The sequence below is a fragment of the Palaemon carinicauda genome, chromosome 11 (genome assembly GCF_036898095.1).
Source record: "Palaemon carinicauda isolate YSFRI2023 chromosome 11, ASM3689809v2, whole genome shotgun sequence".
Lineage (NCBI taxonomy): Eukaryota > Metazoa > Arthropoda > Malacostraca > Decapoda > Palaemonidae > Palaemon > Palaemon carinicauda.
The window spans coordinates 137,262,456-137,275,406 of record NC_090735.1 but is presented as its reverse complement, the minus strand read 5'-3'; the positions used below and the strand labels follow the sequence as shown (position 1 = coordinate 137,275,406).

Sequence of the window (12,951 nt, the reverse complement as noted above, 5' to 3'; positions counted from 1 at the left end):
ATGTATATATGGCCAATCTCGAGTTTAGGGATCATCCTGTCCCTTGCCTCTGAAACTCGCCAGTCATTTTATGGATATACCCACCACAAATTGCAATAGTAATGAAACTTGGCATTTTTGCTTCTTTTGGCCCATGTAATAATATAGTAAAAGTCAAGGAAATTCGAGGCATTGGAACACATTCATTTCGACCAACCACTTTTTGAAAGTTATGCACGAAAATACGCTAATAGAAATGGCATAACATTTTTTGTTATAACAGTGCTTTTGTTATTTCTTTCACATTTCTCAAAAGATGTCAAACATTTTTATTATTAAATAAATAAATTGAGATAATTAACGTCTAATAGCCTTGTTTTTTTTTTCTTTTTAGTTTAACCAGTAGCATGGACGATTGCGTTTTCTGCAGCGAGTCTCTCGGCAACGGCGAACAAACCACGAAATTAGGTGCCAAGGGGTGTGATGGAATAAACAAGGCAAATGACCTACGGCAGGCTGATATCAGTGTCGCACCTGGACAAGTTGTACACACCAGATGCAGGAAGGACTTCTGCTCCCAACTGTCTATTGAGCGAGACATCAGAAAACGCGGATATGACTGTACTGGTGGTTTCAGCGGCACTGTGCGTGCGCGTCGATCTGCCAGTTCTGCGTTTCACTACAGCGAACACTGTTTGTTCTGTGGAACACCAGACAAGTACCAGGGCAGACAAAAAACGCATAAACTTATACCAGTCCGAACAATGGACTTCCAGAGGAAGGTTACAGAGAGCTGTGTTGAACGCAATGATGCATGGTCAGAGACAGTAAAGGCTCGAGTAGAATTCGTCCAGGACTTGCATGCCGCTGACGCAGTCTATCACAATATATGTAGCATAAACTTCAGTACTGGGAAGCAGATTCCACGCCAGTTCCTTACAGTGCCAAGCAAGCGACCTAAGTATGGTAGACCGGCTGATGACACACGGAATGATGCATTCATAAAAGTAGCAGAGTACCTCAAAGCCAATGACGAGGAACAGACAACGATACCGGATTTCATAGGAAAAATGGGGGAATTTCTTCTTGGAACTGATTGCCCACCTTATGGATTCACCTACATGAAGGAATGTATCCAAAAGCACTTTGGTCAGGATATCACCATCGCAGAAATAAATGGCAAAGAGAATGTTGTGACCTTTCGCCACAGGGCCTCTGCGGTCATTCACGAATTCCATCAAAGGCCAAAGGAGACATCATATGAAGCTGAGAAGATGAGACTGATTAAGACGGCAGCAAAACTTATCAAAAGTGATGTGAAATCCGTACAACAGTCGATAGATATGTACCCATGTACAACTGAAATGTCCTCAACAGAAGAAGCCATGTCGTTCCTACCTGAATCACTAAAACTCCTCCTTCAAACACTCTTTGTAGGCCGAGATGCTGATAAAAAAGTCAGTTCTCTAGGGCAAGCTATCATGCAGGCAATTCGGCCCCGAGTGCTGCTGGCACCCTTACAGATAGGACTGGGTGTACAGATGCACCATCATTTTGCATCAAAGTTCTTGATCGACACGCTCCATGCCCACGGATATTGCAGTTCTTATCGTGAGACATAAAGGTATGAACGGAGTGCAGCAGTTGTACTAGGGACAGACATACCAAACTACCGGCCAGAGCAGTTCATCCAATATATGGCGGACAATGTCGATCACAACATCCGTACAATAGATGGCCTCAACACATTCCACGGGATGGGAATGATTGTGTCTGTCACTCCAGGTACCAGGACATCAACAAGAGTGCCACGTGTGTCTGTGACACTGAAGGATGTTGTAGCTGTGGGCCGAATAAACATCTGACATCTGACAACACTTTGCGATGGGCTAGATACTCTAAGGTATGAGGTTCTACAAGATGAGATGGAAAAGGACAGATCTACCAACCTTGACCTCCTCTGGAAGCTGTCCCTCACATTACGCTCACCACGACCAGCATGGTCTGGCATGATGCAAGCCGTGCACACTGGTGTACATTCAGGTCAGTCTACAGTCTTCCTGCTTCCCATGATCGACATGAACAGCAGTGATCCAACTTGCATCTATTCAACATTGACATTTCTATCTGAGCACGCCAAACAGTACAACGCAAAGGTCAACATCACATTTGACCAACCACTTTGGTGGAAGGCGCTTACCATCATCGAAAGTCAATCGGAGGGCAGTGACTTGCGTAAGATTGTACTGCGCATGGGGGGCTTCCACACGATGAGCTTCTTGGGGAGTATTGGAAATATCATGTCAGGATCTGGACTGCGCTCTGTTCTGGAACTGGTGTATGCCGAGAACACTGTAATGCACATGCTGTCTGGCAAGGCATATGACCGAGCTATCCGTGGGCATCTCTTGGTTGATGCAGCACTGAACACTCTCCTCGCAGAAAGGATACTTGGTACGCTAGTGCCTACTTGTTCGCAGGCTAAGAATGATGGTCCTCAGGGTATTGTAGAAGATGACGAACCAAGTGAAGACGAGATAATGCAAAGCATAGATGATGCACAGGCAGCCATAGATCCACATGATACCGAGTCAGGGTCACAAAGTGTGGGAGCTGGACCAATTGACCTGTGTGAGCTGCGAGACCTGTATGATTCATTGATGAAGGGTGAGTGTTCTACTGAAGATATCCTTTCAGCCCCGGTTCTGGACTCTGTTCGTGACATCATGAATGTTGCCCGACAATCGATGAAGGATCTACGTACTGCACAGCTATGGCTGCAATACATGGACATGATTGACATATTGAGGACATTCCTGAGGTCGGAACGCACTGGTGACTGGCGTCTGCACGTGCACTCTTTGCACGACATGTTGCCCTACCTGGCAGCTGCAGGCCACAATCTCTACACCAAATCTATTTACGTCTACCTGCAGCGACTGGCACAACTGTCTATTCAGCACCCCGAGGTCCACCACCAGTTCCAGAATGGATATCACGTAGTGCGGCGCTCAGATCGGTACTGGGCCGGCTTGTCCACAGATCTTCTGATCGAGCAAGTGCTCATGAGAAGTGTGAAAACCACAGGGGGACTGACAAGGGGCCATGGCATGAGCGAGTCGCAAAGGATCACGTGGCTGCTGTCCACCCCCATATGTGCAGAGGTCAACATGGCCTTGCAAGACTACACATCAGTGCCGTATGGGACCAGTGACCAGCACAAAGAACAAAGAACAGCTCGACAAGCACGGGACACAGATGACACGCACAAACTCATTGGCTACCTGTCATCAAAGGATCCCTTTAGAAACGATCCAACTCTGCAAAGCATTGACACTGGCATCACAGCTGGAGATTCGGTCAATGCTGACCAAGCAGCGTCAGTGGGCAGGAAGATCTTAGATGGAATGGTTGGCAAAAAGGTTCTTGATCACACGTTCAAGAAAAAAAATCAGGTTGTGACTTTAGACACACGTTCATCAGTGAAAAATGGCAAAGAATCTGTTCTGATAGATCCACAACTGTTGTTCCAACGTCTGAATACGGCAGGATCACGCTGTGATGACCTCACTGATGTCTTCAAGTACGAACTATGCAGTTACCCACCAGCACTGTTTCAGACCATTGATATCCTGCTTGAGGCCGACAAGCCAGCGCTAGCCGAGGCCATTTGGAAACAACTCCCCCTTGCCGTTCGCAACACAGTGCTGCCACAGAATGTGCAATATGTTCTGGGTGGTGGGGCATTGCTACACAGAATTCCTTGGAATTTTGGCGAGACCTATGAAGGAATCTCCAGTCACTACATACGATATGTTGGAGACAGGTATGGTAAAGCTGTCACAGTGTTTGATGGATATGTGAGCGCACCCTCCACCAAAGATGTAGCGCACAGCAGGCGCGTTCGATCTCACAGCGGTCCCCTTGTCAACTTCACAAAGGACATGGTATGTACTATGAAGAAAGATGACTTCCTTGCCAACCAAACAAATAAACAAAGCTTCATCAATCTACTGAGTGATGACCTTCAACGGCAGCACAACGATGTTCTTCATGCCAGGGCAGATGCAGATGTCCTCATAGTGGAGACAGCCATTGCATGTGCAAACACCAAGGACACCGTGGTAGTTGGCGATGACACCGATCTTCTTGTTCTCCTATGTAGTCGTGCAGGGCCCACATCACACCACCTGTTCTTCCGAACTGAGCCTAAGCTGACGTCAAGGAGGCAAGCAAGATGTTGGAATATCGAGCAAGTGCAAAAGACACTTGGACGCCATGTGTGTGACAAGCTCCTTGTGGCACGTGGACTCCTGGGTTGTGATACCACGTCAAGACTGTACTCCATTGGCAAATCCGCAGCTTTGAAGAAGCTGAACTCCAGTGCGTATTTCTCTGGGCTTTTGGCAATGTTCAACACTCCTGGAGCGTCGAAAGAGGATGTCATGACAGCTGGAGAGAATGCCGTGGTTTGCTTGTACAATGGCCAGCCCGGGGAAACACTGGACATACTAAGGCTTCAGCGCTTCTGCCAGAAGGTTTCAACAAGCACTGTCAGAGTTGAGCCTCGTACCCTGCCCCCTACATCAGCATCTGCAAAGCAACATTGCCTACGGGTGTATGTTCAGGTTCAGCAGTGGCAAGGAGTTGGCATGGATGCCAATGGTTGGGGATGGGCTATCTGTGACGAGAGAATGGTTCCCGATATGACCGAGATGAAGCCTGCTCCAGATTACCTGCTAGATGCCATCCACTGTGGCTGCAATACAGACTGCAGCACCCGACGATGCAGCTGTCGCAAGTACAACCTGGAATGCTCTTCCGCCTGCAGTGAATGCAAAGGACTTCACTGTTCTAATGTGACTTGCCAGAACCAGAAAGTGATCCAGAAGAAGAATGCGCTCTTGCTGGTCCTGAAGATGAATAAATATTTGTCAGTGTGGTCTGGTACATGGAGATGTCTTGGCAACATGATTAGACTTGACTCTCAGTTCATTCAACTCTTGATCCTTGGTCATGGTCATCTTAATTTAGCTAAAGGGAATGCCGGTGTCGTAATGTAACATGTATACAGTTGTTTGTCTAGACTCTAGAATATACACTGAAAATTTTATGCAGATTTTTTTTTCTTCAAACCTTCTCTTAATGATTGCAAAATTTGGAAATGTTCCAATGCTTCGATTTTCCTTGATTTTTAGTATGTCATTCTCCACTAAATTTGACATTGAAAAATGCATGTTTCATTACTATTGCAATTTGTGGTGGGTTCGACCCAAAAATGACGTAGAATGACTGGCCTACACATACATACATATGTATATCAATATATATACATTCATATATATATATATATATATATATATATATATATATATATATATATATATATATATATATATATATATATATATAGAGAGAGAGAGAGAGAGAGAGAGAGAGAGAGAGAGAGAGAGAGAGAGAGAGAGACGCCTACATAAACACACACACATATATATACATATATGTATGTATGTATAAATATATATACAGATAGATAAATAGATAGATGGCTATTAAGAATAACAGAATAAGACCCAAGAGATTGCAAAAGAAGCAGGGGAAGAAAGAGAAGACGATGGATTGTCGAGCTAAGAAAATTTGCAGGTATAGCCTAGCCTAAAAAGACCACAAGGAGACTGAAGTGGAAGGACATGCATGAGGCCTTTGGCTTGCAGTTGACTAGTTACGGTTGATGATGATGATACACAGTTGACATGAATAAGTATACTTTTACATTATGTGTGTATAAAATATATGATATATCATATATCTCTTGATGGTAAACGTCATAAAGTTTTTATTCTTTCCAGTAAGTAAATGCAAAGACATTTTCGGAATATAGAAGGGGGGGGGGGGTAAAATATATCTGTAAAAGTTGAATTAAAGTATGGTGTATTATGGTTTTTAGTATCTGAGCATTAATCAAATAAATATTTGTACTAAATACCCCCAAAAATCGCCTGTCACTTTTAACTAATATTCCGTTATCTATTCATGAATTGCGTTAGGTTTACAGTATTGGTTAATCATACATACAGTACATACATACGTACACACATACAAACAGACATACACACATATATGTATAAATAAATAAATAAATATATATATATATATATATATATATATATATATATATATATATATATATATATATATATATATATATATATATATATATATATATATATATATATATATATATATATATATATATACATATACTATATATATATATATATATATATATATATATATATATATATATATATATATATATATATATATATATATATATATATATACACACATATATATATATATATATACATATATATAAATATACATATATTAAAAATTAGTGATCTACATTACCTTCTTAAGTGTGTAATATAAACATTTACAGTAATTGACAATTTCATTCGAATGCCGAACGAGGTCGTGAAAAATGAACAATAAACTATTTGAATAATGAATAATGCAATTGATCCCCAAAACGTACCAATGTTCTCAACATTCTTATGAAGAATAATGAAATCGAATTGAAAGATTTATGACTCCTTTATGAAAATTTAATACTCTACTTAAGAGTTCACTACGTACATAAAAATAAAATAAAATCTCATATAAAATGAATGTTTATTTTGTTGAAATACTTATTTCATGAAAAACTATATACACGCGTTTAACATTAGCATGGACTATGTACAGAATATTCCTTAAAAGTCATAAAAGATATTAAAAGTCTTCACAATAAGAGAAATTAAATTTGAAATGAACGTGTCAGTGATATGGAAAGATATTGAAAGTATTATTAAATTATTTATTGTTTTCATTGTCAGTATTATTATTATTATCTAAATTATTATTGCAACCTAAGAAATATCAATACATTGTCTTTTTGAAGAGTCTGTTGATGAAAGTCCCTTGCAAATAAACAGATCTATCAATCTATTATAAACATACACAGACACAGACACAGACACACACACACATATATATATATATATATATATATACATACATACATACATACATACATACATACACGTATAAAAATAAGGGAATACGTGAATAGACACATCTATATTAATAAATATATACACATGCAGTACATATACATAAATGTATGTATATATACTGTGTATATATATATATATATATATACATATATATATATATACACAGTACACATGAACGTATATATTGCCATGTAAAATATGTAATCAAAATTCCACTTACGGTCATCACTGAAGTCATCCACCAGAATAATTTCTTTGACGAGATGTTCAGGACTTCGGTTCAACACACTGAAATGAAAAATACCCATGACTTAGAATACATAAAAAAAAATTCTTTCAACATTTCACCATTTTCACCATTTTGTGAAAAATTCGGAATTTGCAGATTTACTTCGTATGGCTTCTAAAGTTACAGAAAAGTTACACAAAGAAGGAAAGGAAAAGGCAGATTTGTTTCTTATAGCTTCTGAAGTTACAGAAAGAAGGAAAGGAAAATGCAATTTGTTTCTCAAGGCTTCCGAAGTTACAAAAAAGTTACAAAAAGAAGGAAAGGAAAATGCAAATTGTTTCTCATGGCTTCCGAAGTTACAAAAAAGTTACAGAAAGAAGGAAAGGAAAATGCAATTTGTTTCTCATGGCTTCCGAAGTTACAGAAAAGTTACAGAAAGAAGGAAAGGAAAATGCAATTTGTTTCTCATGGCTTCCGAAGTTACAGAAAAGTTACAGAAAGAAGGAAAGGAAAATGCAATTTGTTTCTCAAGGCTTCCGAAGTTACAGAAAAGTTACAAAAAGAAGGAAAGGAAAATGCAATTTGTTTCTCATGGCTTCCGAAGTTACAGAAAAGTTACAAAAAGAAGGAAAGGAAAATGCAATTTGTTTCTCAAGGCTTCCGAAGTTACAGAAAAGTTACAGAAAGAAGGAAAGGAAAATGCAATTTGTTTCTCAAGGCTTCCGAAGTTACAGAAAAGTTACAGAAAGAAGGAAAGGAAAATGCAATTTGTTTCTCATGGCTTCCGAAGTTACAGAAAAGTTACAGAAAGAAGGAAAGGAAAATGCAATTTGTTTCTCATGGCTTCCGAAGTTACAGAAAAGTTACAAAAAGAAGGAAAGGAAAATGCAATTTGTTTCTCAAGGCTTCCGAAGTTACAGAAAAGTTACAAAAAGAAGGAAAGGAAAATGCAATTTGTTTCTCATGGCTTCCGAAGTTACAGAAAAGTTACAGAAAATTACAGAAAGAAAAAAAAGATGTAATTTGTTTCTTATGGCTTCTGAAGTTACAGAAAAGTTACAAAAAGAAGGAAAGGAAAATGCAATTTGTTTCTCATGGCTTCCGAAGTTACAGAAAAGTTACAGAAAGAAGGAAAGGAAAATGCAATTCGTTTCTCATGGCTTCCGAAGTTACAGAAAAGTTACAAAAAGAAGGAAAGGAAAATGCAATTCGTTTCTCAAGGCTTCCGAAGTTACAGAAAAGTTACAAAAAGAAGGAAAGGAAAATGCAATTCGTTTCTCATGGCTTCCGAAGTTACAGAAAAGTTACAAAAAGAAGGAAAGGAAAATGCAATTCGTTTCTCATGGCTTCCGAAGTTACAGAAAAGTTACAAAAAGAAGGAATGGAAAATGCAATTCGTTTCTCAAGGCTTCCGAAGTTACAGAAAAGTTACAAAAAGAAGGAAAGGAAAATGCAATTCGTTTCTCAAGGCTTCCGAAGTTACAGAAAAGTTACAAAAAGAAGGAAAGGAAAATGCAATTCGTTTCTCAAGGCTTCCGAAGTTACAGAAAAGTTACAAAAAGAAGGAAAGGAAAATGCAATTCGTTTCTCATGGCTTCCGAAGTTACAGAAAAGTTACAGAAAGAAAAAAAAGATGTAATTTGTTTCTTATGGCTTCTGAAGTTACAGAAAAGTTACAGAAAGAAGGAAAGGAAAATGCATATTTGTTTCTTATGGCTTCTGAAGTTACAAAAAAGTTACAGAAAGAAGGAAAGGAAAATGCAATTTGTTTCTCAAGGCTTCCGAAGTTACAGAAAAGTTACAAAAAGAAGGAAAGGAAAATGCAATTTGTTTCTCATGGCTTCCGAAGTTACAGAAAAGTTACAAAAAGAAGGAAAGGAAAATGCAATTTGTTTCTCATGGCTTCCGAAGTTACAGAAAAGTTACAAAAAGAAGGAAAGGAAAATGCAATTTGTTTCTCATGGCTTCCGAAGTTACAGAAAAGTTACAGAAAATTACAGAAAGAAAAAAAAGATGTAATTTGTTTCTTATGGCTTCTGAAGTTACAGAAAAGTTACAGAAAGAAGGAAAGGAAAATGCATATTTGTTTCTTATGGCTTCTGAAGTTACAGAAAAGTTACAGAAAGTTACAGAAAGAAAAGGAAAATGAAGGCAAAAATGAAAGCCGTTACTAACAGGGAGAAAGAAAGAAAAAAGAAGAAAAGGAGTTTTTATTTCGAAAAGAAAATAACTTTATTTAGACGTTACTGAAACACCATTCGGATATAAAACGTTTATATAATTTTAGGTGTAAAGTCTTTTGTTCATTTTTAACATGAATTAGATAAAACCTGAAAAATAGGTGAATTTTATAATTCCTTAATTTCAAATGAAAATTCACATGATAAAAGAAATCATGAGACCGATATGACAACATTTAGTATGTATTTATATATAAAAAAAATTATATCATGCTACACAATTCGTATTTTTCCGTCTCAGTTTACTATAACTCTGGCCTTTATACAATAGTTATATAAAATGAGACTATATTAAGATTGAAATGTTTTGTATCTTTAATACAATTTGTTTTATTTCATCTCAGTTTACTACAATTTTGGTCAATATAATAGTTATAGAAAATGAGACTCAAATAAATCCTAAACATTTCATATTTAAAAAATAAAATCGCCCTTTTCCGTCCCAGTTCACTAAAGCTGATCTTATACAATATAGATAATGACACTCAAATAATTCCGAAATATTTCGTATTAAAAAGAAAAAAAAAAAAAAAAAAACCGTCTTAGTTTACTATAACTCTGACCTTTATACAATATAGAAAATGAGACCTATATAAATCCAAAACATTTCGTATCTTCAATGTTTCAGGGTACACCCGGGAACACTATTCTATCTTATTTCTCTTCCTCTTGTTTTGTTAGAGCTTTTATAGTTTATATAGGAAATACGTTTATTAATGTTGTTACTGTTCTTAAAATATAAATTTTTCTTTGTTTCCTTTCCTCACTGGGCTATTATCCCTGTTGGAGCCCCTGGGCTTATAGCATCCCGCTTTTCCAACTAGGGTTGTAGCTTAGCACCCAATAATAATAATAATAATAATAATAATAATAATAATAATAATAATAGCGAACGCCTTTACAAGAACGACACAGATGACTACTTGAGACGGACATATTTATAAAAACAAATTGAAAACACTCGTAAGTGCAACGCTCCCAATATTCTTGAAAAAGGGGAGACTGTTCATCCTTTAAAACTGCCATAGAACAAACATAAACAAGATAACTGAAGGGAAGGTGTATCTGGTTACCCCTCGTTAGAGGCTTGGGGTACTCTGCTTGTATATATGGCTAACGCGATGTGGCATTAATATTTACGTTAGACAAAATGCTCTTTCAACCGTTCCAAAGTAGAATGTCTGGGTTGACATTTCGTGAGGAAAACTTATGTTTCATGACTTGGAAGAACAAAATTGACCTGGTATATAAAATTCAGAATTATATTTATTATAATCGTTATTATAATCATCATTATTATTAAAATCATTCAATTTATCACCATTATTAATATTATCATTATTATGAAAATCATCAAAATTATTATTTTTTACTGAAATTCATACTGATGTGAAATGTCATTGTTATCATTTCAAGAAAAATTCAGCTATAAAACTGCTATTAACAAAACTTATATACTGCACCTCAGAAAGAAATGAAGCCGGTTAAAGAAGTTTTTTTTTTTTTTTTTTTATTTAGGCAATGATTCCCAACATGACCAAACATTCCCACCATAAAAAGGACGCAAAACACACAAAGTTGTTTTAAACAACCGTAAACAAACTAAAAAGACTTTAAGGAACCTTTATTTTTTTTTTTTTTTTTTTTTTGCCCGAAATATCAACAAAGCGCAGCGCTTTCTACATAACTTCTTCTATTAGCGAGATTTTTTCTCCATTCGTATGGAGTAACACGGTTGCCTTCTTTTGAAGGACTTTGCTTTGGCATTTGGGTTGGACCGCCCCACCCGCCTGCCCTGCCTGACATCGCCTAGACCCCGGTAGCCAATCATAAACAGTGTGCATAGATTCGAAGATACTCTGCCATTAGGAAAGACAAGTTCTTGTGATTTCTTTTAATGGAGCCTCGCTGGAGAGACGGTGATAAGGAGTTCGCACTCTGCGTTTCCATGGCAACAAGCTGATTAAGTGGTGCACCGGTTGCATAATATTGGCGTTTTAGATTCCATCTCTTGGGAGATCAAAAAGGAGGATGTGTTACGAGAGAGAGAGAAAAAACTTGACTTTTACTCTGACAATGCTTGAAGAAATTAGCATGCAGATGACGTTCATTTCTCTCTCTCTCTCTCTCTCTCTCTCTCTCTCTCTCTCTCTTAAATGGAAATAAAGAAAATTTGGTGCCAGCTTTGACACGACTGTAATACTACTTGAACACATGGACACGCTCAATTTCTCTCTCTCTCTCTCTCTCTCTCTCTCTCTCTCTCTCTCTTTGGATCGACTAAAAAGCCTTTGAGACATCCAAAATCCTTGTAACTCTCTCTCTCTCTCTCTCTCTCTCTCTCTCTCCGGATGGACTAAAAAGCCTGAGACATCCAAAGTCCTTGTAACTCTCTCTCTCCCTCTCTCTCTCTCTCTCTCTCTCTCTCTCTCCGGATGGACTAAAAAGCCTGAGACATCCAAAGTCCTTGTAACTCTCTCTCTCTCTCTCTCTCTCTCTCTCTCTCTCTCTCGTGACTATAATGAATTATCATGATGAGAGTCGGTATTATGATATAAAAAAATGTCAGATATAAAAAACCTCGCCTCGACTGACCAAACGTTCGAACATTTACTTAATTGCGCTACTTAAAACAATTTTCAAAATAACGCTCATATTCTTTAGAACTCTATTACTGTTTATATATTCATCATTCCAGCAGAACACTTCAAGAGTTTTATGACTCGTTTCTTTCAAGCAATAGCTCTTCTAGGAGAAGGACACTCCAAAATCAAACCATTGTTTTCTAGTCTTGGGTAGTGCCTCTGTACTGCCTTCCACTGTCTTGGGTTAGAGTTCTCTTGCTTGAGGGTACACTCGGCACACAATTCTGTTTTATTTCTCTTCCTTTTGTTCTTTAATATGAGAGGTTTATTTTTATGTTGTTATGTACCTAAAAAAGTTTAATTGATAAGTACTTCTCTTGTAATTTATTTCCCAATTTCCTTTCCTCACTGGGCTACTTTCTCTGCTGGAGCCCTTGGGCGTATAGTATCCTACTTTTCCCGCTAGGGTTGTAGCTTATCTAGTAATAGTAATAGTAATAGTCATACAAAAGACTGACTAATGTTATTTTTACCAGAGTCAATAAGAGTACTGGAGAACAAACTTATACCGTGCATAATTTGACATTATGAATGCTGTTTACATCCATCCACAGATTTTTTACTATATTTTTGCTAATATTACTATCCATAAAAAGTATACATCTTACGAAACAGCTCAAGTGACTGAGAATTGCATTCGCCAAAGTAAAAAAAAAAAAAAAAAAAAAACATAAAGGTATTAACACAAAGTCAAAGAGTCATAAAATATATATAATAGAGCCATGAATAACAAAGAATAAGGCTTCCACGTAGATAATAATGTCCTGACAACAGTATTTAATTATAAAAAGCCAACG

At 37.4% G+C, this 12,951-nt stretch overlaps 1 protein-coding gene across 3 annotated transcripts in view; it reads right to left on the bottom strand.

Moving 5' to 3' along the window:
* Positions 1–12,951, bottom strand: part of Pgant2 (polypeptide N-acetylgalactosaminyltransferase 2) — a 415,237-nt gene that overhangs the window by 112,003 nt on the left and 290,283 nt on the right. For 2 of the 3 annotated variants that reach the window (XM_068383491.1, XM_068383492.1), the window contains one exon: positions 7,261–7,328. The exons of the other annotated variant lie outside the window; for it this stretch is intronic. In XM_068383491.1, coding sequence (XP_068239592.1) covers positions 7,261–7,328 — 68 coding nt within the window. The remainder of the gene's footprint in view (positions 1–7,260; positions 7,329–12,951) is intronic. 3 annotated transcript variants of the gene reach the window in all.